The sequence below is a fragment of the Oncorhynchus keta genome, chromosome 27 (assembly GCF_023373465.1).
Source record: "Oncorhynchus keta strain PuntledgeMale-10-30-2019 chromosome 27, Oket_V2, whole genome shotgun sequence".
Lineage (NCBI taxonomy): Eukaryota > Metazoa > Chordata > Actinopteri > Salmoniformes > Salmonidae > Oncorhynchus > Oncorhynchus keta.
This window is the reverse complement of record NC_068447.1, coordinates 23857462-23883874: the sequence shown is the minus strand read 5'-3', so window position 1 is coordinate 23883874 and position 26413 is coordinate 23857462. Positions and strand designations below refer to the sequence as shown.

Genomic DNA, 26413 nt, shown 5'->3' with positions numbered 1-26413 from the left:
ATGAGGTGGTTTAAACCAGTGTCTCCTAATCCTTGTCCTTGAGTACCCCCAACTGTACACAGGTTCTGTTGTAGCTCTTGACAACCACACCACATTCAACTCATTGAGGACTTGATGATTAGTTGACAAGTTGAATCAAGTGTGCTTGTCCAGGGTTAATATAAACATGTGTACTGTTGGGGGTAGTGGAGGACCAGAGTCTGGAAACACTGGTTTAAACAACAGAGGTGAAATCTAGTCCTCCAGGTCTACAGTAGCAGTGGGACAGATACAGGTAACTGACTAAATAAAGGACACCAACATCCACCAGAACAGCTTCAGTGTATAGATTCTACAAGTGTCAGGAAGTATATTGGAGGGATGTGACTCCATTCTTCAACGAGAAATTATATAATTTGGTGTTTTGTTGATGGTGGTGGAAAACTGTCTCGGGCACCACTCTAGAATCTTGCATAAGTGTTCCATTGGGTTGAGATCTGGTGACTGACACAGACACAATGACCCTAAGCATAATGGGATGTTAATTGCTTAGTTAACTCAGGAACCACACCTGTCTGGAACCTGCTTTCAATATAGTATGTATTTACTCAAGTGTTTCCTTTATTTTGGCAGCTACCTGTAGATTGTTATAGGACGGAAGTCTAATGTGGATTTTAATGTCCAGGTTCTTCACTGTACTGTGGGTCCTCTGAGGGTTTTGATACTGCTGTTTAGTGATGATGAGGGATCATTTTTCATTGCATTACATTATAGCATGTGGTGAAGGAGCGATCGCTTTCTGCTCCACTACTGGGAGATTTAAGGAGTCCATCATTCATGATAAATCTGTCCGTCTGGAGCTTCCTGGGGTATAAGGGTTAAATACCTTTAAATTCATGCTGTCACTGAGAATCTCAGGCCTTGTTCCCCTCTATCGTTACATGACTGAAATGTAATTCATGGCTACAGGTACAGGCTAGGCTTCTTCACTATATGCAGTACTTCACTATATTAAGTATTGAGGCATTAATGAGACACATTGGTAACACGGAAGAACAACATTCAACAAACTCTCTCTCTCTCCAAGTAAGGGAAGGTTATGAGAGTTCATTCTTCATTAGACTGCAGAGGCCGAGCTCCCCACTTGTGGCATCAAACCCCTGCAACTTATCCAGAAAGCCACAGCAATCTTCCCAAGCTCTCCCATTTCATGTCACCTGCTCCTCCGCACACTCCACTGGCTTCCAGTCGAAGCTCACATCCACTACAAGACCCTGTTGCTTACCTACAGAGCAGCAAGAGGAACTGCCCCTCCCTACCTTCAGGCTATGCTCAAACCCTTCATCCCAATCCGAGCACTCCGTTCCACCACCTCTGGTCTCTTGGCCGTCCCACCCTTACGAGAGGTCAGCTCCCACTCAGACCAGTCAAAGCTCTTCTCTTTCCTGGCACCCCAATGGTGGAACCAGTTTCCCTCTGATGCTGGGACAGCAGAGTCCCTTTATTGAGGAAAAATGTACTTACTGGGACTGTGAACTGTGGTTGTCTCACCCCGCTTTCTTAAGATGAACGCACTAAGTCGCTCTGGATAAGACCATCTGCTAAATGACTAAAATGTCAAATGAGGTGGCTGACACCTCTCAAGGGCCGTGGGTGTATTAAAGTCACCAGTGTGAAGGTCTCAGAGTCAGACATGACTCATTACTCTACAGTACTACAGCCACAGAAGCCTGCAGCTGCCAGTGGACTGCCAATACAGTACTGCAGAAGCTCTCCTCTTTCTGTGAGGGTTTGCACACCAACAGCAGAAGAGGTGATAACTTTAAATATGAAAATGTGTGAAGACACAACACTATCTCGCTCTCTCTCTCTCTCTCTCTCTCCATGGATAAATGCACTTCTTTGGCCTGTATTTGACAAACCGAACACAATAGTTAATCGTAGTGCTATGGAGCGACACATTTCATTAAGATGACCAGTCTTTCCAGTGTAAAGCCCAAGGGCATTTCCGTCATCTGCCTTGGATCAAGTGCTCTGCAAAAAGTGCTATAGAAGAAGGGTTTTAGTTAAGTTCCTCACCGGTTTTTTGTTGCCCACTATGAGTTTCTCCACCTTCTGGACTTGAGACACATGGTCCTCGTTGGTCTTCAGCTCCCTCTTCCTGATCCTCTCATAGATTCCTACCAGAGTTTCCCTGGGGATGTCCTCCCCATCGTCCACCCCTGGGGAGAAGAGCAGACAATGGTTACACACACTCTCACTCAGACAAAGTCACACACACGCATGGACCCAGGTGCACCACGCATGGACCCAGGTGCACCACGCATGGACCCAGGTGCACCACGCATGCACCCAGGTGCACCACGCATGCACCCAGGTGCACCACGCATGGACACAGGCGCACCACGCATGGACACAGGCGCACCACGCATGGACACAGGCGCACCACGCATGGACACAGGCGCACCACGCATGGACCCAGGCGCACCACGCATTGACCCAGGAGCACCACGCATTGACCCAGGTGCACCACGCATGGACCCAGGTGCACCACGCATGGACCCAGGTGCATCACGCATGGACCCAGGTGCATCACGCATGGACCCAGGTGCATCACGCATGGACCCAGGTGCATCACGCATGGACCCAGGTGCACCACGCATGGACCCAGGTGCACCACGCATGCACCCAGGTGCACCACGCATGCACCCAGGTGCACCACGCATGGACACAGGCGCACCACGCATGGACACAGGCGCACCACGCATGGACACAGGCGCACCACGCATGGACACAGGCGCACCACGCATGGACACAGGCGCACCACGCATGGACACAGGCGCACCACGCATGGACACAGGCGCACCACGCATGGACACAGGTGCACCACGCATGGACACAGGTGCACCACGCATGGACACAGGCGCACCACGCATTGACCCAGGCGCACCACGCATTGACCCAGGAGCACCACGCATTGACCCAGGTGCACCACGCATGGACCCAGGTGCACCACGCATGGACCCAGGTGCATCACGCATGGACCCAGGTGCATCACGCATGGACCCAGGTGCATCACGCATGGACCCAGGTGCATCACGCATGGACCCAGGTGCACCACGCATGGACCCAGGTGCATCACGCATGGACCCAGGTGCATCACGCATGGACCCAGGTGCATCACGCATGGACCCAGGTGCACCACGCATGGACCCAGGTGCACCACGCATGGACCCAGGTGCACCACGCATGGACCCAGGTGCATCACGCATGGACCCAGGTGCACCACGCATGGACCCAGGTGCACCACGCATGGACCCAGGTGCACCACGCATGGACCCAGGTGCACCACGCATGCACCCAGGTGCACCACGCATGCACCCAGGTGCACCACGCATGGACACAGGCGCACCACGCATGGACACAGGCGCACCACGCATGGACACAGGCGCACCACGCATGGACACAGGCGCACCACGCATGGACCCAGGCGCACCACGCATTGACCCAGGAGCACCACGCATTGACCCAGGTGCACCACGCATGGACCCAGGTGCACCACGCATGGACCCAGGTGCATCACGCATGGACCCAGGTGCATCACGCATGGACCCAGGTGCATCACGCATGGACCCAGGTGCATCACGCATGGACCCAGGTGCACCACGCATGGACCCAGGTGCATCACGCATGGACCCAGGTGCATCACGCATGGACCCAGGTGCATCACGCATGGACCCAGGTGCATCACGCATGGACCCAGGTGCATCACGCATGGACCCAGGTGCACCACGCATGGACCCAGGTGCATCACGCATGGACCCAGGTGCACCACGCATGCACCCAGGTGCACCACGCATGCACCCAGGTGCACCACGCATGGACACAGGCGCACCACGCATGGACACAGGCGCACCACGCATGGACACAGGCGCACCACGCATGGACACAGGCGCACCACGCATGGACACAGGTGCACCACGCATGGACACAGGTGCACCACGCATGGACACAGGCGCACCACGCATGGACACAGGTGCACCACGCATGGACACAGGTGCACCACGCATGGACACAGGCGCACCACGCATTGACCCAGGCGCACCACGCATTGACCCAGGAGCACCACGCATTGACCCAGGTGCACCACGCATGGACCCAGGTGCACCACGCATGGACCCAGGTGCATCACGCATGGACCCAGGTGCATCACGCATGGACCCAGGTGCATCACGCATGGACCCAGGTGCACCACGCATGGACCCAGGTGCATCACGCATGGACCCAGGTGCATCACGCATGGACCCAGGTGCATCACGCATGGACCCAGGTGCATCACGCATGGACCCAGGTGCACCACGCATGGACCCAGGTGCATCACGCATGGACCCAGGTGCACCACGCATGGACCCAGGTGCATCACGCATGGACCCAGGTGCATCACGCATGGACCCAGGTGCATCACGCATGGACCCAGGTGCACCACGCATGGACCCAGGTGCACCACGCATGGACCCAGGTGCAGGACCCAGGTGCATCACGCATGGACCCAGGTGCATCACGCATGGACACAGGTGCACCACGCATGGACACAGGTGCACCACGCATGGACACAGGTGCACCACGCATGGACACAGGCGCACCACGCATTGACCCAGGCGCACCACGCATGGACCCAGGTGCAGGATGGACCCAGGTGCACCACGCATGGACCCAGGTGCACCACGCATGGACCCAGGTGCACCACGCATGGACCCAGGTGCATCACGCATGGACCCAGGTGCATCACGCATGGACCCAGGTGCATCACGCATGGACCCAGGTGCACCACGCATGGACCCAGGTGCATCACGCATGGACCCAGGTGCATCACGCATGGACCCAGGTGCATCACGCATGGACCCAGGTGCATCACGCATGGACCCAGGTGCACCACGCATGGACCCAGGTGCATCACGCATGGACCCAGGTGCACCACGCATGGACCCAGGTGCATCACGCATGGACCCAGGTGCATCACGCATGGACCCAGGTGCATCACGCATGGACCCAGGTGCATCACGCATGGACCCAGGTGCACCACGCATGGACCCAGGTGCATCACGCATGGACCCAGGTGCATCACGCATGGACCCAGGTGCATCACGCATGGACCCAGGTGCATCACGCATGGACCCAGGTGCACCACGCATGGACCCAGGTGCATCACGCATGGACCCAGGTGCACCACGCATGGACCCAGGTGCACCACGCATGGACCCAGGTGCACCACGCATGGACACAGGTGCACCACGCATGGACCCAGGTGCACCACGCATGGACACAGGTGCACCACGCATTGACCCAGGTGCACCACGCATGGACACAGGTGCACCACGCATTGACCCAGGTGCACCACGCATGGACACAGGTGCACCACGCATTGACACAGGTGCACCACGCATTGACCCAGGTGCACCACGCATGGACACAGGTGCACCACGCATTGACACAGGTGCACCACGCATTGACACAGGTGCACCACGCATTGACCCAGGTGCACCACGCATTGACACAGGTGCACCACGCATTGACAGGTGCACCACGCATTGACACAGGCGCACCACGCATGGACACAGGCGCACCACGCATGGACACAGGTGCACCACGCATGGACACAGGTGCACCACGCATTGACCCAGGTGCACCACGCATGGACACAGGTGCACCACGCATTGACATAGGCGCACCACGCATGGACCCAGGTGCACCACGCATTGACCCAGGTGCACCACGCATGGACACAGGCGCACCACGCATTGACATAGGCGCACCACGCATGGACCCAGGTGCACCACGCATGGACACAGGTGCACCACGCATGGACCCAGGTGCACCACGCATGGACACAGGCGCATCACGCATGGACCCAGGTGCACCACGCATGGACCCAGGTGCACCACGCATGGACCCAGGTGCACCACGCATGGACCCATGTGCACCACGCATTGACACAGGCGCACCACGCATGGACCCAGGCGCACCACGCATGGACACAGGCGCACCACGCATGGACACAGGTGCACCACGCATGGACCCAGGTGCACCACGCATGGACCCAGGTGCACCACGCATTGACACAGGCGCACCACGCATGGACACAGGCGCACCACGCATGGACACAGGCACACCACGCATGGACACAGGTGCACCACACATGGACCCAGGTGCACCATGCATTGACCCAGGTGCACCACGCATTGACCCAGGTGCACCACGCATGGACACAGGCGCACCACGCATGGACCCAGGCGCACCACGCATTGACCCAGGTGTACCACGCATGGACCCAGGTGCACCACGCATTGACCCAGGTGCACCACGCATTGACACAGGCGCACCACGCATTGACCCAGGTGCACCACGCATGGACACAGGTGCACCACGCATGGACACAGGTGCATCACGCATTGACCCAGGTGCACCACGCATTGACCCAGGTGCACCACGCATTGACCCAGGTGCACCACGCATTGACCCAGGTGCACCACGCATTGACCCAGGTGCACCACGCATGGACACAGGCGCACCACGCATGGACCCAGACGCACCACGCATTGACCCAGGTGCACCACGCATGGACACAGGTGCACCACGCATTGACCCAGGTGCACCACGCATGGACACAGGTGCACCACGCATGGACACAGGCGCACCACGCATTGACACAGGCGCACACACACGCAACTTCATGCACACACTTTGTTCTTGTCATTGAGAGGGGAAAGTAGAGTGAGATTATGAATCCCTCTTTACCAATTACTTATGGTTGTTTTCCCATTACTAACACTCATCACGATAGATTATGAATTATCCCACCATGCTTTATTTCTCAAATAAAATCTCAAATGGCAAAATAACACAAATAGTTTAATGTGCTTCTATCACACTGCTCACCCAATAATAAGAAAAGCTAATGTGATTATGCTAATGTGATTATGCTAATGTGATTGTGTGAAGGAGCAAGTAATCAGTTGTAACACATTTCTTCACAATTCATATTTATCACTCTTTTATAACATCAACACCTTAAACAGCCCAGACTCAGTCACAGCCTGCTTTGTCAACTTCCAGAAGGCTGACCAGACAGCGAAATGTCATTTTAACACACGTGACATGTGACAAATTCTTCAGATAGTCGACATGCTGCTGTCACCCTACCGGTGAAACATATATTATTTTCATCTGTGTCTCATGAAATAGTTGCATTTGTGATTGAAATGCTGATTACGTAGCACAAATAAACAGTGTTGTCATGACATGTGTCAGAGTAGTGACATTCTGTCTGTGGACAGTGGAGCCAGTTCCAGTTGTGATTGATCATTCTCTGCCTTGCTACATTCATGCTGTGCTTAACCTCGTCCCCAGGCTATTATGCACAGTGCATATAAGCCTGGTACAGCAACGATTCAACGTTGGCCTTACTGGGAGTGACCTTAGAATTCTAGCATTTGTCATAATATTTTGGCGAATCACACAACTACGAGGCGTGGCTCTGTTCATGAGATATTATAGTGTACAGGGGAGGGTTAGGGGGAAGGTGTTGTGGGAGATGATTGGTTGGTAGGTTATGCCGATTAAGGCAATGCCTATGTGCCAGGAGTTTCTCCCGGTCTTTCTGTAATGGCTAACGAAGGCCAAGTTTGGCACGTTGGTCCACCAGACTCTTTGTGCATTTGGGCGGAAGTGTCTGGGAACGAGATTATGTTGAACGAGTGGATGTGTGTTTTCTTATTTTCTACAGATACATGATAGTGGAAAATGCTCAAGTGTTTTTTATTCAATATGCATTGTTGAAAGGGTGAAGCAATCGTTTTGTGAATGTCCCGCACTCACTTGATGCAGTTTTTATTTTTTATTTTCTCTTAAGTATATAGAGGACAAAGTCTCAGTTTTGACTTCAGAAACCCTGACATTTCCCCTTCTCTCTCTCACCTCTGAGATTCTTAACGAAGTCCTCCAACTTCATCTTCCTCTCTGGCTTGACGTTGGGGCTGTACATATCCGTGTTGAGGAGGATGATGGCGAAAGCCAGGATGAAGATGGTGTCAGGGTTCCGGAACTGGCGCACCACCGTGGGGTTACAGATACAGTAGCGCTGACTGGAACACAGACAAACAGGAAAGAGAGATGACATCACATGTCAGAGATTGAAAGAGTTATGGAGACGTTTGATATAGAGAGCCATCATAGAATGCAGCAGAATGTTAAAAGCCTTATAGTCCATACAATGTGGACATATGTCTTGTTGACTTGCTGGTGAAAACGTGTTCAGGCCAGGATACAATGCATCAGAGGATGGTCAATAACTGTCACCATGGTGTGTCTACCCTGCCGTCATATTGCAGCATGGTGTGTGTACCCTGCCGTCATATTGCAGTATGGTGTGTGTACCCTGCCGTCATATTGCAGTATGGTGTGTCTACCATGCCATCATATTGCAGTATGGTGTGTGTACCCTGCCGTCATATTGCAGTATGGTGTGTGTACCCTGCCGTCATATTGCAGTATGGTGTGTGTACCCTGCCGTCATATTGCAGCATGGTGTGTGTACCCTGCCGTCATATTGCAGCATGGTGTGTCTACCCTGCCGTCATATTGCAGTATTGTGTGTGTACCATGCCATCATATTGCAGCATGGTGTGTGTACCCTGCCGTCATATTGCAGTATCGTGTGTGTACCCTGCCGTCATATTGCAGTATCGTGTGTCTACCCTGCCGTCATATTGCAGTATCGTGTGTGTACCCTGCCGTCATATTGCAGTATCGTGTGTGTACCATGCCATCATATTGCAGCATGGTGTGTCTACCCTGCCGTCATATTGCAGTATCGTGTGTCTACCCTGCCGTCATATTGCAGTATCGTGTGTCTACCATGCCATCATATTGCAGTATCGTGTGTGTACCATGCCATCATATTGCAGTATTGTGTGTCTACCATGCCATCATATTGCAGTATCGTGTGTGTACCATGCCGTCATATTGCAGTATTGTGTGTCTACCATGCCATCATATTGCAGCATGGTGTGTCTACCCTGCCATCATATTGCAGTATTGTGTGTCTACCATGCCATCATATTGCAGTATCGTGTGTCTACCCTGCCGTCATATTGCAGTATTGTGTGTCTACCATGCCATCATATTGCAGCATGGTGTGTCTACCCTGCCGTCATATTGCAGTATTGTGTGTCTACCATGCCATCATATTGCAGCATGGTGTGTGTACCCTGCCGTCATATTGCAGTATCGTGTGTCTACCATGCCATCATATTGCAGCATGGTGTGTGTACCCTGCCGTCATATTGCAGTATCGTGTGTGTACCATGCCGTCATATTGCAGTATCGTGTGTCTACCATGCCATCATATTGCAGCATGGTGTGTGTACCATGCCATCATATTGCAGTATCGTGTGTCTACCATGCCATCATATTGCAGCATGGTGTGTGTACCATGCCATCATATTGCAGTATCGTGTGTGTACCATGCCATCATATTGCAGCATGGTGTGTGTACCATGCCATCATATTGCAGTATCGTATGTGTACCATGCCATCATATTGCAGTATCGTGTGTGTACCATGCCATCATATTGCAGCATGGTGTGTGTACCATGCCATCATATTGCAGTATCGTATGTGTACCATGCCATCATATTGCAGTATCGTGTGTGTACCATGCCATCATATTGCAGTATCGTGTGTGTACCATGCCGTCATATTGCAGTATCGTATGTGTACCATGCCATCATATTGCAGTATCGTATGTGTACCATGCCGTCATATTGCAGTATCGTGTGTGTACCATGCCATCATATTGCAGTATCGTGTGTGTACCATGCCGTCATATTGCAGTATCGTATGTGTACCATGCCATCATATTGCAGTATCGTATGTGTACCATGCCATCATATTGCAGCATGGTGTGTGTACCATGCCATCATATTGCAGTATCGTGTGTGTACCATGCCATCATATTGCAGTATCGTATGTGTACCATGCCGTCATATTGCAGCATCGTATGTGTACCATGCCATCATATTGCAGTATCGTATGTGTACCATGCCTTCATATTGCAGTATCGTATGTATACCATGCCATCATATTGCAGTATCGTATGTGTACCATGCCTTCATATTGCAGTATCGTATGTGTACCATGCCATCATATTGCAGCATGGTGTGTGTACCATGCCATCATATTGCAGTATCGTATGTGTCCCATGCCTTCATATTGCAGTATCGTATGTGTACCATGCCATCATATTGCAGTATCGTATGTGTACCATGCCATCATATTGCAGTATCGTATGTGTACCATGCCATCATATTGCAGTATTGTATGTGTACCATGCCTTCATATTGCAGTATCGTATGTGTACCATGCCATCATATTGCAGTATCGTATGTGTCCCATGCCTTCATATTGCAGTATCGTATGTGTACCATGCCATCATATTGCAGTATCGTATGTGTACCATGCCATCATATTGCAGTATCGTATGTGTACCATGCCTTCATATTGCAGTATCGTATGTGTACCATGCCATCATATTGCAGCATGGTGTGTGTACCATGTCATCATATTGCAGTATCTTGTGTGTACCATGCCATCATATTGCAGTATCGTGTGTGTACCATGCCATCATATTGCAGTATCGTGTGTGTACCATGTCATCATATTGCTGTATCGTGTGTGTACCATGTCATCATATTGCAGTATCGTGTGTGTACCATGTCATCATATTGCAGTATCGTGTGTGTACCAGTCCTTTAGCCAACATGGTGTTGTGAGCAAAGCTATCAGTGACTTGCATTTCCATGACTTTGGTCAACGTTAGAGCAACTCTATTTGAAAATGTAATACAAAATAGCAAATAACAACGTCTCTCTCGTGACATATTTTCCAAAACTATTGTGCAGTACTCTAGCCATTACAGTAATGCTAAAACAGATCTGTGTACCCCTCTTGGCCAAACCCCTTCAGTATATGCTTCTCTCACCGGTATGTATCTTTATTCCAGTACATCCTTAACCTATGTATTCTCCTCTGTTGTCTCACCTGTAGGCTTCAATCAGGCGCTCCACCTTCTGGGCCTCTCCCTGGACCCGGATGTGATTCTGGAACTTCCTCAGTGCCTCGTCCAGCTCCATCGACGAGAAATCCATCTCATCTACCACACAGCTGGAACACACAGCCAACCACACAACCAACAATTAATTCACTAACCCAAAAATATATCGTTGATCAATGATTTGTCTAGTATCTCATTTACTTCCCAGATTTTAAAAAACAGATCACAGGGGCATTCTGTGCACAGCAGTTCAAGATTTGTCTAAATCTGACAGGTAACTCTGTAATAGTCCTTTGATAATGACACAAAACATATTTGAGAGGCCAAGTGTGAGGAGCACCAGATTGTTCTTAAATGTGGAGATCTGTGTGTTTGAGATAGGGTGACTTTGGGGGTTTTCTAGTCCTACTGACACAGTCAGTCATCTCTATCGCCTGTAGCATGTTAATGAGTCCAGCCTGTACCTCCCTCCCTCTCTCTGTCCCTGACCAGCAGAGTGTGGACATTCTACCAGGCTGGCCCAAAGCCACAGATATACAAAGTTGAAATAAAAAATAAAATGTGTTTGTCACGTTCACAGCAGGTATAAAACGTGCGGTGAAATGCTTGCTAGCTTCCTCAACCCTGCAGTACAAATCAGCCATCTTTGTTTAATATGTTGAATTTTAATGGCCACAATGTTCGTGCCAACTGTTCCAAGGCAATAACCTCTCAGTTTGGGGAAACATTTGGAGCAGTGAGTGTGAAGATGGAGGATAGTTTGCTGAACTCTGTACAGTTCATCTATTGTTCTGGCCTGTCCTACAGTATAACACTCTCTGTGCAAGGCACTGGAATAACAGGGTTATTCCCCTGTGACCTCCCACTCCAAGGTGGATTGATAGACTATAAAGAGTGTCCAGAGATGTTCCCGGTCAGGTCACATGACCTGGGTCTTTAAAAATGACCAATTAACAGTACTCACTCCAGGACGTCTCTGTTGAACTGTTTCTGCCGGTTGCCCAGGAACTCTCCAATCATCTGCCTGCTCAGGCCCTTTCTCTGAAGCAGGAAGTGAGCCACACCCACAGGCGTGTCTGGGACGAACCCTCTCTCAGTAAGGTACTGGACACCCTTTTCTGGCTTCCTGCAGAGACACACATATATAACCAGGCGTGTCCTTATGCGGCCTATCCAATCATTTTACAGAGCCAAGTGTGGTGTTTGATTCTGACTGATAGGAAGTGTCCTCAGCAGGAAAACGGTGGTTAATCATATTTAACCAAGGCACAGAAAATGGAGCAACACTGTCTGGCTGTATGTAGTAAAGGATAAACAGATGGACTGTAAAATAAGTTGAATAAGTAGACATATAAATATGCAAAGAGATGACACAAATGCCCAAATATATGACTTAGCCTATAGGCCTATCTTACACAAATGCATTTTCAATTTTTCCATTTTAATAGATCCTCTTATCCTCAATAAGAATTAAACTTATATTGTGTGGCACTCATACAACCGTGATTACTGTAGGTAGGTCACCTCGGTTCAACTACCAGGACCACTCTATAACATCAACAGCTCATTGACCCCAGCTCATGACACCAATCAGTGGTCAGCCACGTCAGCACTTTGTCAGAGCCGAGCACCTACTTGTTGAAGAGGTTCAGGCCGATGCGATAGTGCCTCTTGCGGATCACATCGTTGCTGAAGACCGGTGAGTCCCAGCTGTTGCGTGTCTCTTTGTGGTACGTCTGCTTGCTGAGTGTCTGTTCCCTCAGGCTGTCCCGGGACGACGACTCAGAGCTGCAGTTGATGGTGTCGTTGGAGTTAGACGTGCTGTTGATGCTGTCGTTGTCCCCATCCGAAAAGTCAGACTCAGACTTGCTCTGCCGGTTGGCCGAGCCGTTGATGGCCAGGTGGCTCTCCAGCGCCCTGTGGCGGTGGCGGAGGGGTGCCTCGTCGTCCCGGGAGGTCCCTCGTGGGGGCGGGCCATGAGAGATGTGTTTGGGGCTGGCCTGGGAGGATGCCACGATGTGCCCTCCCCCGTGAGACTCGTAGACAGGTGGACGTTTGATGGAGCTGCGGTCAGAACGGTCGCTGTGTTCGGCAGAGCTGTCGCTGGGCGGCTCGATGGTCAGCAGGGGGAGGTGGAGCCTCTGTTCCTGGCACTCCAGGGAGGGAGTGCTGCGGCAGCTGGTGTCCGTGTCATGCTCCTCATCCTTGGGGTCCAGTGGCCAGTAGTCTTGGGAGGAGTTGGCCGAGCGCAGGCGGAGGTCTGACTCAATGCTGGAGGGCTGGTCACCAGACCCCCGCGACAGCCCCATGGAGGGAGACAGTTCCTCCTCGTCAATAAACAGAGTCACATCGCTGTAGGATGCCATCATGTCCTCTCGCTTGCGTCCCGTCGCCCCGCGGTGAGGCTTCACCTGATAGGCCACCTCCCTCTCCACCTCGGTGCAGCCCAAGGCCTCTGGGTCATGACCCTCATCGCCCTGCAGGCTGCGGCAGTTCAAGGCGTCGTCGATGGACTCGGCCAGAGACTTGACCTGCCTGGAGAAGGCGTCCTCCAGCTCTGTGATGGCATCTGTTAGGTGGTTCTGGGAGGCCGGGTGTGATGCCATGTTGGCCTGGTGGTGGACCTCCATGTCCCCACACTCTGACTGTACCAAGGCCAGGGGGGTGCCGTCATTTGTCAGGGACACTTGTTTCCCCTCAAAGTAGGAGCTGTGGACTTTCTCAGGGCCCTCGAAGGAGAACTGCATCCTCATATTGGACAGGACGATGCGTCGGGACATGCGGTTCTCAGACATACAACTCCTGAGACGTTCAAAGTTTTTGTTCATCTGGTACTGACGGAAGGCTGTTTGGATGGTTCGGGCCGCATGCCGGGTTATGAAGCGTCCTCCATATTTACGCTCCAGCATCTCCACCTGACAGATAATAACATCATGATTATAACACAACAGCCCTTCACAAATGAGGACCCATGCTCATACACACGTGGGGCTGAATTGAGCTTGTCGAGGGACAATTACTATAATTTGATAGTCATACAAATGTACAGGATGAGCAGAGAACCTGTAGTAAATGCTTAGTTAGGGTGTGTGTAGTGTGGTCAATGATACAGTCGTTCAGTAGGGGAGATATTAGGTGACGACATCTGTATAGATGTTGATGAGTGTGTCTGCAGACAATCAGACTGGGGCCAGGGTACTCTACCTGTTTGTCCTGGAGGTCAGCCGACAGCTCATAGCCCTCTGAGTGTGAGCGGGAGCGTTTGATGGCCTCTTCCTCTGCCTGCTTGCGGAGGATGGACTGGGAGTGCTGGAGCTTGGGCCTGCGGGGAGGCCGCTGGGGTCCGGGCTGCACTCCGTGTCCGTAGAGGGGGCCCTCGAAGCGGTCTGGGCTGATCACTGGGCCCCTGTAGCTGGCTCCACCGTCGCTTTCACTGGGCCGCGCATCCCCCTCCACACTGCAATAACAGACACACAGAGATACACAGTTACTCTATTGCAATGACACAGACAGAAAGAGTTTCTCAAAGTTTTCATCCGCCTCCACACTGCAGTGATACAGAGAAACACAGTCATTCAAAGCTTTCATATCCTGTGCCCATTCATATCCTGTGCCCATCCACTGGTCTCCCAGTACTCATACCATACTGACACTCATCAAGTAGTCATCTCATCCATTACTCCTCTAGAACCTATTCAGGACAACCACCACCAACATTGACCATTTAGTACTCATTTGGAACTGTCATTCTTTCATTTTTTTTTATTTCACCTTTATTTAACCAGGTAGGCTAGTTGAGAACAAGTTCTCATTTACAACTGCGACCTGGCCAAGGTAAAGCAAAGCAGTGCGACACAAACAACACATGGAATAAACAAACATACAGTCAATAACACAATAGAAAAAAAGTCTATATACAATGTGTCCAAATGAGGTGAGATAAGGAAGGTAAGGCAATAAATAGGCCATAGTGGCGAAATAATTACAATTTAGCAATTAAACACTGGAGTGATAGATGTGCAGAAGATGAGTGTGCAAGTAGAGATACTGGGGTGCAGAGGAGCAAAATAAATAAATAACAGTATGGGGATGAGGTAGTTGGATGTGATCTGTGAGCTGCTCTGACAGCTAGTGCTTAAAGTTAGTGAGGGAGATATGAGTCCCCAACTTCAGTGATTTTTGCAATTCGTTCCAGTCATTGGTAGCAGAGAACTGGAAGGAAAGGCGGCCAAAGTAGGAATTGGCTTTGGAGGTGACCAGTGAAATATACCTGATGGAGCGTGTGCTACGGGTGGGTGATGCTATGGTGACCAGTGAGCTGAGATAAGGCGGGGCTTTACCTGGAGCCAGTGGGTTTGGCGACAAATATGAAGCGAGGGCCAGCCAACGAGAGCATACAGGTCGCAGTGGTGGGGAGTATATGGGGCTTTGGTGACAAAACGGATGGCACTGTGATAAACTGCATCCAATTTGCGGAGTAGAGTGTGTACATGACTTTAACCCCTGTGCTGAGGAATAAGTTCAGGAAATGTCTGTGAATCAAGTCCTCACAGCATGAATTCCAACTAAGATGTTGATGTCTAAATGAAAACAGCCAAATAAAACAGTGTGGGCTGAAGTCCATGTTTCTGTGTGTTTAAAAACGTAATTACAGAGCCAATAGTGCATAGATGGTGGTGGAGCAGCATTCAGCCAGACCACGACTCACACGGGTCATTTCTCAAAACTGCTGACACTACCATTTCTAGACACAGCCTACATCAACTTCTCAACACCGTGCGCTGATTAAAAGTGCATGTAAGTGGGTCGGCCATGATTACTATTTGAAATATGACGGTAACAGCCCCATTCATTATCTAGTATTCAGAGAGAGTAACACGTCACCAAGCCAATCTCCATGAAAAGTTCAACAGTCAGCACATTTGTTGGCGTGATGACACAGTAAGAACCAAGTAGTGCAATCAACATGCAAACCCTTCAATCCAACCTTTGAAAGGAACCCTTCAACCCGGCAGGAAGTTAAACAGGAGAGAGTACTCACTCACTCTTACGTTCAACATTTGGAGAAGACTGCTGCTTCACACGCAGAGACCTCCTGTGCTCTATGAACTGCCAACTCTTCCTCCATACCTTGTCCACCATGTCTGACTGCCAACAGCAGTCCAGAGTTCACACTAATGACTGTATATATGAATACACTCAGAGCAGCTCCCTCCACAGTAAGTCTGCACCATGCAGTTCAAAGGTCAACCAGTGTGCAATGACAGGTACATCATGTTTGGCGTATAGGAGCCTCAGTAAATATAAGTCCAGTTTGAGCTTACAGTGACAAGGTAAATACTGTATATAAAAACGTTAATCATTCGAAAAGTGTCAAATTGAAATCCATTCAATGAGACAACATGGAAGGGGTGTTTGTGAGTGGGGGGGGGGGGCGTGGCTTCCCCATATAGAACTCCTGTCATTAACTCTTTCCATGGGAACCTTCCCTTTTACACTTTCCCTTTGTTTGGGTTTGAATAGTGACCTCATCTGTAGTTTACACCAGACAAACCCTGGATTCTTAGCTACATTAAACAACTTCCCCATCATACAGGAAGAAGGCTGCCAACAACAGAGTTATGGCCAGGGGAGTTCGTTATCGTTTGTACACTACAAACATAGAAATGAATCTTAAAGCTGTAATAAAAACTACAGCCAATCAGGCTTTTAGTTACGATTTTATAGTTTAACAATGATGTTTCCAATTTCCATTACATGTAAAATCAGAAATTGTGATACTACTTAGTGTTTATATAATTTGATATGAAGACTATTAGTGAATTTAACCCATCTAACACCACACCCAAAGTACCAAATTAACAAGCAAGGTTGTTTGCCTATATCATCTGACCTAAAAACAGATATCAGTCACAGCTGACTAGAGCCCGTGTTAATCCCCTGACCATGACCACAGGGTATTTTCAGCCTTATAGTGGGATGACTGTATAGAATACTCACAACACACCCTTCTGCATCTCAAACACATACTGACACCATGTTAAGACCCTCAGTCAAGTTTTAGTAGGCCCTCCAACTGCCTGATTAAAATGTAGGGGCCTTCTGACTTCTAAATGGGCACTAAGCACTACTAAGATATGCACCACAGCTTTTACATTTTTTTTTTACCTTTATTTAACCAGGTAGGCAAGTTGAGAACAAGTTCTCATTTACAATTGCGACCTGGCCAAGATAAAGCAAAGCAGTTCGACACATACAACGACACAGTTACACATGGAGTAAAACAAACATACAGTCAATAATACAGTAGAAACAAGTCTATATACGATGTGAGCAAATGAGGTGAGATAAGGGAGATACAGGCAAAAAAAAGGTAATCGTGGCAAAGTAAATACAATATAGCAAGTAAAACACTGGAATGGTAGATTTGCAGTGGAAGAATGTGCCAAGTAGAAATAAAAATAATGGGGTGCAATGGAGCAAAATAAATAAATAAATAAAATAAATACAGTAGGGAAAGAGGTAGTTGTTTGGGCTAAATTATAGGTGGGCCATGTACAGGTGCAGTAATCTGTGAGCTGCTCTGACAGCTGGTGCTTAAAGCTAGTGAGGGAGATAAGCATTTCCAGTTTCAGAGATTTTTGTAGTTCGTTCCAGTCATTGGCAGCAGAGAACTGGAAGGAGAGGCGGCCAAATAAAGAATTGGTTTTGGGGGTGACCAGAGAGATATACTTGCTGGAGAGCGTGCTACAGATGGGTGATGCTATGGTGACCAGCGAGCTGAGATAAGGGGGACTTTACCTAGCAGGGTCTTGTAGATGACATGGAGCCAGTGGGATTGGCGACGAGTATGAAGCGAGAGCGAGAGCGTACAGGTCGCAGTGGTGGGTAGTATATGGGGCTTTGGTGACAAAACGGATGGCACTGTGATAGACTGCATCCAATTTGTTGAGTAGGGTATTGGAGGCTATTTTGTAAATGACATCGCCGAAGTCGAGGATTGGTAGGATGGTCAGTTTTACGAGGGTATGTTTGGCAGCATGAGTGAAGGATGCTTTGTTGCGAAATAGGAAGACAATTCTAGATTTAACTTTGGATTGGAGATGTTTGATGTGGGTCTGGTAGGAGAGTTTACAGTCTAACCAGACACCTAGGTATTTGTAGTTGTCCACGTATTCTAAGTCAGAGCCGTCCAGAGTAGTGATGTTGGACAGGTGGGCAGGTGCAGGCAGCGATCGGTTGAAGAGCATAAATTTAGTTTTACTTGTATTTAAGAGTAATTGGAGGCCACGGAATGGCATTGAAGCTTGCCTGGAGGGTTGTTAACACAGTGTCCAAAGAAGGGCCAGAAGTATACAGAATGGTGTCGTCTGCGTAGAGGTGGATCAGAGACTCACCAGCAGCAAGAGCGACATCATTGATGTATACAGAGAAGAGATTCGGTCCAAGAATTGAACCCTGTCGCACTCCCATAGAGACTGCCAGAGGTCCGGACAGCAGACCCTCCGATTTGACACACTGAACTCTATCAGAGAAGTAGTTGGTGAACCAGGCGAGGCAATCATTTGAAAAACCAAGGCTGTCGAGACTGCCGATGAGGATGTGGTGATTGACAGAGTCGAAAGCCTTGGCCAGATCAATGAATACGGCTGCACAGTAATTTTTCTTATCGATGGCGGTTAAGATATCGTTTAGGACCTTGAGCGTGGCTGAGGTGCACCCATGACCAGCTCTGAAACCAGATTGCATAGCAGAGAGGGTATGGTGAGATTCGAAATGGTCAGTAATCTGTTTATTGACTTGGCTTTCGAAGACCTTAGTAAGGCAGGGTAGGATAGATATAGGTCTGTAGCAGTTTGGGTCAAAAGTGTCCCCCCCTTTGAAGAGGGGGATGACCGCAGCTGCTTTTCAATCTTTGGGAATCTCAGACGACACGAAAGAGAGGTTGAACAGGCTAGTAATAGGGGTGGCAACAATTTCGGCAGATAATTTGAGAAAGAAAGGGTCCAGATTGTCTAGCCCGGCTGATTTGTAGGGGTCCAGATTTTGCAGCTCTTTCAGAACATCAGCTGACTGGATTTGGGAGAAGGAGTAATGGGGAAGGCTCGGGCGAGTTGCTGTGGGGGTGCAGTGCTGTTGACCAGGGTAGTGGTAGCCAGGTGGAAAGCATGGCCAGCCTTAGAAAAATGCTTATTGAAATTCTCAATTATAGTGGATTTATCAGTGGTGACAGTGTTTCCTATCTTCAGTCCAGTGGGCAGCTGGGAGGAGGTGTTCTTATTCTCCATGGACTTTACAGTGTCCCAGAACTTTTTTGAGTTAGTGTTGCAGGAACAATTTTCTGCTTGAAAAAGCTAGCCTTGGCTTTTCTAACTGCCTGTGTATAATGGTTTCTAGCCTCCCTGAAAAGCTGCATATCATGGGGGCTGTTCGATGCTAATGCAGAACGCCATAGGATGTTTTTGTGTTGGTTAATGGCAGTCAGGTCTGGGGATAACCAAGGGATATATCTGTACATTTATTGAATGGGGCATGCTTATTTAAGATGGTTAGGAAGGCATTTAAAAAAAATAACCAGGCATCCTCTACTGACGGGATGAGATCAATATCCTTCCAGGATACCCCGGCCAGGTCGATTAGAAAGGCCTGCTCGCTGAAGTGTTTCAGGGAGCGTTTGACAGTGATGAGTGGAGGTCGTTTGACCGCTGACCCATTACGGATGCAGGCAATGAGGCAGTGATCGCTGAGATCTTGGTTGAAGACAGCAGAGGTGTATTTAGAGGGCAAGTTGGTTAGGATGATATCCATGAGGGTGCCCGTGTTTACGGCTTTGGGGAGGTACCTGGTAGGTTCATTGATCATTTGTGTGAGATTGAGGGCATCAAGCTTAGATTGTAGGATGGCTGGGGTGTTAAGCATGTTCCAGTTTAGGTCGCCTAGCAGCACGAGCTCTGAAGATAGATGGGGGGCAATCAGTTCACATATGGTGTCCAGAGCACAGCTGGGGGCAGAGGGTGGTCTATAGCAGGCGGCAACGGTGAGAGATTTTTTAGTAGAAGTTCAAATTGTTTGGGTACAGACCTGCAGTAGATTGCAACACCGCACCCTTTGGCCGTTCTATCTTGTCTGAAAATGTTGTAGTTTGGGATTAAAATTTCTGAATTTTTGGTGGTCTTCCTAAGCCAAGATTCAGACACAGCTAGAACATCCGGGTTGGCAGAGTATGCTAAAGCAGTGCATAAAACAAACTTAGGGAGGAGGCTTCTAATGTTAACATGCATGAAACCAAGGCTATTACGGTTACAGAAGTCATCAAAAGAGAGCACCTGGGGAATAGGAGTGGAGCTAGGCACTGTGGGGCCTGGATTCACCTCTACATCACCAGAGGAAAAGAGGAGGAGTAGGATAAGGGTATGGCTAAAAGTAATGAGAATTGGTCGTCTAGAACGTCTGGAACAGAGAGTAAAAGGAGGTTTCTGGGGGCGATAAAATAGCTTCATTGTATAATGTACAGACAAAGGTATGGTAGTATGTGAATACAGTGGAGGTAAACCTAGGTATTGAGTGATGATGAGAGAGATATTGTCTCTAGAAACATAATTGAAACCAGGAGATGTCATTGCATGTGTGGGTGGTGGAACTAATAGGTTGGATAAGGTATAGTGAGCAGGAGTAGAGGCTCTACAGTGAAATAAGCCAATAAACACTAACCAGAACAGCAATGGACAAGGCATATTGACATTAAGGAGAGGCATGCTTCGTCAAGTGATCAAAAGTGTCCAGTGAGTAGTGAAGTTGGTTGGGGTCACGGCGATTCAGACAGCTAGCCGGGCCATCGGTAGCAAATTAGCATAGGATGGAGGTCTGTTTTTAGCCACCTCGTGCGTTTCCATCGGTAGGATTAGTGGGGTTCTGTGTGGTAGAGGGGATCAATCCAATTCGCAAAAAAAAAAAAATAGATATAGTTATAGAGGCCCAAGAAAAAAGAAAAAAATTGTCCGATAGGTCTATTCAGATAGCAGCCGATAAGACAGCTAACGATTAGCAGACCGCAGATGGGTGTTCAGGTAACGTCGCGACGGAGGAGCCAGCTGGACAACTTCCTCGGGCAGATAACGTCGGTAGTCCAGTTGTGAAGGCCCGGTGGGGCTCCGCGTTGGCAGTAAAACGGGTCCGGATAGGTGATTGTAGCCCAGGAATGGTTGATGGAACTCTTCAGTGGGCTAGCTCCGGAATAATTCATGTTTGCGCCGGAATCGTCGTAAGCCGATAGTCACACGGATAGCAGCTAGCTAGCTGCGAGATCCAGGTATAAATGTCCAGAGCTTGCGGTTGAAATCTGGGGACATGGAGAGAAATATAGGTCCGGTATGTTCTGGTACGAGCCGCGCCGTACAAAACTGCCGATAGATTTTCGAGCTAAAGGATAGCTGATGACCACAAACCGTGGTTAGCTGAATACTAACGATTAGCCAGTAAAGAAGCTAACTAGCTTCTGGCTAGCTTCAGCCTAGCTTCTGGTTAGCTTCTATGTAGGATTACAGATTTGAGGTAAATAATACTTTCTTTAAAAATATATATAAATTGGTGAGGCGGGTTGCAGGAGAGTGTTTTGAAGATGAGTTTATGGAAAAGAAAAAATATATATAAAAAGGTATGCGAAGAAAGTTGTAAATATATATATATATATATATATATATATATATATAGAACGGCTATTCTTGTGAAGTATTGCAGAAAACTAGGGTTTTGCAGTGAGATTTAAAGTGACAGTTACAGATGAAGTCGGAAGTTTACATACACCTTAGCCCAAATACATTTAAACTCAGTTTTTCATAATTCTTGACATTTAATCCTAGTAAAAATTCTCTGTCTTAGGTCAGTTAGGATCACCACTTTATTTTAAGAATGTGAAATGTCAGAATAATAGTAGAGATAATGATTTATTTCAGCTTTTATTTCTTTCACCACATTTCCAGTGGGTCAGAAATGTACATACTCAATTAGTATTTGGCAGCATTGTCTTTAAATTCTTTAACTTGGGTCAAACGTTTCAGGGTAGCCTTCCACAATAAGTTGGGTGAATTTTGGCCCATTCCTCCTGACAGAGCTGGTGTAACTGAGTCAGGTTTGTAAGGTCTCCTTGCTCGCACACACTTTTTCAGTTCTGCCCACAAATGTTCTATAGGATTGAGGTCAGGGCTTTGTGATGGCCACTCCAATACCTTGACTTTGTTGTCCTTAAGCCATTTTGCCACAACTTTGGAAGTATGCTTGGGGTCATTGTCCATTTGGATGATGTCTTGAGATGTTGCTTCAATATATCCACATCATTTTCCATCCTCATGAAGCCATCTATTTGTGAAGTGCACCAGTCCCTCCTGCAGAAAAGCACCCCCATAACATGATGCTGCCATCCCCGTTCTTCACGGTTGGGATGGTGTTCTTCGGCTTGCAAGCCTCCCCCTTTTCCCTCCCAACATAACGATTGTCATTATGGCCAAACAGTTCTATTTTAGTTTCATCAGACAAGAGGACAATTCCCCAAAAAGTACGATCTTTGTCCTCTTGTGCAGTTGCATACCGTAGTCTGGCTTTTATATGGCGGTTTTGGAGCAGTGGCTTATTCCTTGCTGAGTGGCCTTTCAGGTTATGTCGATATAGGACTCGTTTTACTGTGGAGATACTAGATACTTTTGTACCTGTTTCCTCCAGCATCTTCATAAGGTCCTTTGCTGTTGTTCTGGGATTGATTTGCACTTTTCGCACCAAAGTACATTCATCTCTAGGAGACAGAACGTGCCTCCTTCCTGAGCGGTATGACGGCTGCGTGGTCCCATGGTGTTTATACTTGCGTACTATATTGTTTGTACAGATGAACGTGGTACCTTCAGGCGTTTGGAAATTGCTCCCAAGGATGAACCAACTTGTGGAGGTTTACAATGTTTTAACTGAGGTCTGTGCTGATTTCTTTTGATTTTCCCATGATGTTTGAAGGTAGGTCTTGAAATACATCCACAGGTACAGGTAGCCTATCAGAAGCTTCTAAAGCCATGACATTATTTTTTGGAATTTTCCAAGCTGTTTAAAGCCACAGTCAACTTAGTGTATGTAAACGTCTGACCCACTGGAATTGTGATACAGCTAATTTTAGTGAAATAATCTGCCTGTAAACAATTGTTGGAAAATTTACTTGTGTCACGCACAAAGTAGATGTCCTGACCGACTTGCCAAAACTATAGTTTGTTAACAAGACATTTGTGGAGTGGTTGAAAAACTAGTTTTAATAACTCCAACCTAAGTGTAAGTAAACTTCTGACTTTAACGCCGATACTGATCATTGGAGGACCAAAAAAAAAAATCAGCCAATTTTTTAAAATTTATTACAACAATACTGAATTAACACTTATTTAAACTTAAATATAATACATCAATAAAATCTATTTAGCCTCAAATAAACATGAGTCTTCAATATTCCCAGGTAATAAGTTTCAGGTTGTAGTTATTATAGGAATTATATGACTATTTCTCCCTATACAATGTAGTTCATATACCTTTGACTATTGGATATTCTTATAGGCACTTTAGTATTGCCAGTGTAACAGTATAGCTTCCATCCCTCTCCTCGCTCCTACCTGGGCTCGAACCAAGAACACATCGATAACAGCCACCCTCGAAGCAGCGTTACCCATCACTCCACAAAAGCCGTGGCACTTGCAGAGCAAGGGGAACAACTACTCCAAGTCTCAGAGCGAGTGACGTTTGAAACGCTATTAGCGCGCACCCCGCTAACTAGCTAGCCATTTCACATCGGTTACACCAGCCTAATTTTGGGAGTTGATAGGCTTGAAGTCATAAACAGCGCAATGGGGCGGCAGAGTAGCCTAGTGGTTAGAGCGTTGGACTAGTAACCGAGAGGTTACAAGTTCGAATCCCCGAGCTGACAAGGTACAAATCTGTCGTTCTGCCCCTGAACAGGCAGTTAACCCACTGTTCCTAGGCCGTCATCGAAAATAAGAATTTGTACTTAACTGACTTGCCTAGTTAAATAAAGGTTAAAAACAAATGTAAAAGAGCTGCTGGCAAAACGCAGGAAAGTGCTGTTTGAATGAATGCTTACGAGCCTGCTGACGCCTACCATCGCTCAGTCAGACTGCTCTATCAAATCATAGACTTAATTATAACATAACACACAGAAATACGAGCCCCAGGTCATTAATATGGTCGAATCCGGAAACTATCATCTCGAAAACAAAACGTTTATTCTTTCAGTGAAATACGGAACCGTCCCGTATTTTATCTAACGGATGGCATCCATAAGTCTAAATATTCCTGTTACATTGCACAACCTTCAATGTTATGTCATAATTACGTAAAATTCTGTCAAATTAGCTCGCAAAGAGCCAGGCGGCCCAAACTGTTGCATATACCCTGACTCTACGTGCAATGAACGCAAGAGAAGTGACACAATTTCACCTGGTTAATATTGCCTGCTAACCTGGATTTCTTTTAGCTAAATATGCAGGTTTAAAAATATATCCTTCTGTGAATTGATTTTAAGAAAGGCATTGATGTTTATGGTTAGGTACACGTTGGAGCAACGACAGTCCTTTTTCGCGAATGCGCACCGACCGCATCGATTATATGCAACGCAGGACACGCTAGATAAACTAGTAATATCATCAACCATGTGTAGTTATAACTAGTGATTATGATTGATTGATTGTTTTTATAAGATAAGTTTAAGGCTAGCTAGAAACTTACTTTGGCTTCTACTGCATTCGCGTAACAGGCAGGCTCCTCGTGAGGCAGGTGGTTAGAGTGTTGGACTAGTTAACCGTAAGGTTGCAAGATTGAATCCCCGAGCTGACAAGGTAAAAATCTGTCGTTCTGCCCCTGAACAAGGCAGTTAACCCACCTTTCCTAGGCTGTCAATGAAAATAAGAATGTGTTCTTAACGGACTTGCCTAGTTAAATAAAGGTGTAAAAAATACATTTAAAAAAAATTGGCATACAAAAATACAGATTTCCGATTGTTATGAAAACTTGAAATCGGCCCTAATTAATCGGCCATTCTGATTAATCGGTCGACCTCTAGTGTCTGCACTGACACTTTAAGCCCAGCGAAAATTGCCGCTTGGGGATACATAATCTACACCTTGAGATGATCTGAATGTATTGAATGTATTGAGTATTGAGTTGATCTGAATGTATTGAGTTGATCTGAATGTATTGAGTTGAACTGAATCAAATGTAGTTCTAATAACTCATTGTTGTCATAGCAAGACAAAACTCTAAGACATAAATCGTAGTTACACACCATCCACAGCTTTCTTACACACCAATTCTTCAACAGGGGACTATATCAGAGTAGATCCCTGTGACAGGTTAAGTGGATAACATTAAGTCTAACTCTCTGTTCTGTTGGGCTGAGACACCGAGGGTCACATTACCCTGACAGTAAACGAACGCTAACCGCCTCCCTCTGGACATTAGATATACACAGTGTACTGTATCTAGACAGTCTGGACCTGCAGACAGCTAGCTAGTGTTAAGATACACACAGAGGACTATTTCCTGCATGCAGCACCCAGAGTGAAATCACACTTGTTGCACAATCGCCGTGGGGACAAGTGTTCCCGACCATCTGTCATGGCAAACTGTGTGACGACGGACTTGTCCCCGAAGTGTGAGGCAGGTGCACCTAGTATCCTGCCACAGCACTACCAGAGAGACCGGCTATGCCTTTATTTTACTATGAATTTGACAGACCTGCGATTTTCATGGTTTCATCAATACAAACGATTTATTGTATTTGATATAGTCCATAATTTCATTTCAGGGGAATATTGGAATTGGTGGTTTCTCTGGCATAACAGACTATGATGAACTGAATAAACAAACAGCTTCATGAAGCCCTGAACCTTCGGTGCTACAGTAAATCTCTTTCTGTCTATTGTCGCATGCACTTCTCACAAAGACTGATTCTGTCAGAAATAAGCTTTGCTACAGAGATTTAGAATCTGGTTTTCTTAAGCTACTGTAAGAGTTTTCTGGGTTGTTCTTCACTGTATGACAGTAGTGGATATGGTTGCTTTACAGGGCATAAATCCCTCTCCTTTACTGCGCTGGCCCTTTCCATGGAATACTGAAGTTTCTCATACAGTCTTCTCTACCTCCATCCATCCATCACGCAACAGCACCCACTCTCCCTCGGATTCTAATTCTCCACCTCCATCCATCTCCCTCGGATTCTAATTCTCCACCTCCATCCATCTCCCTCGGATTCTAATTCTCCACCTCCATCCATCTCCCTCGGATTCT

General features: G+C 47.8%; 1 protein-coding gene across 9 annotated transcripts in view; it reads right to left on the bottom strand.

The window, feature by feature from the left end:
• The window catches only part of LOC118359624 (IQ motif and SEC7 domain-containing protein 1-like), a 246958-nt gene that overhangs the window by 26682 nt on the left and 193863 nt on the right, over positions 1–26413 (bottom strand). For 8 of the 9 annotated variants that reach the window (XM_035738184.2, XM_035738177.2, XM_035738178.2 and 5 more), the window contains 6 exons: positions 14294–14546; positions 12725–14004; positions 12054–12215; positions 11077–11199; positions 7954–8120; positions 2059–2201 (listed from right to left, as the gene is read on the bottom strand). In XM_035738184.2, the coding sequence (XP_035594077.1) occupies positions 2059–2201; positions 7954–8120; positions 11077–11199; positions 12054–12215; positions 12725–14004; positions 14294–14546 (2128 nt within the window). Of the gene's footprint in view, positions 1–2058; positions 2202–7953; positions 8121–11076; positions 11200–12053; positions 12216–12724; positions 14005–14293; positions 14547–16130; positions 16247–26413 lie in introns of those variants that run through there. The other variant, XM_035738179.2, reaches the window with a different exon arrangement.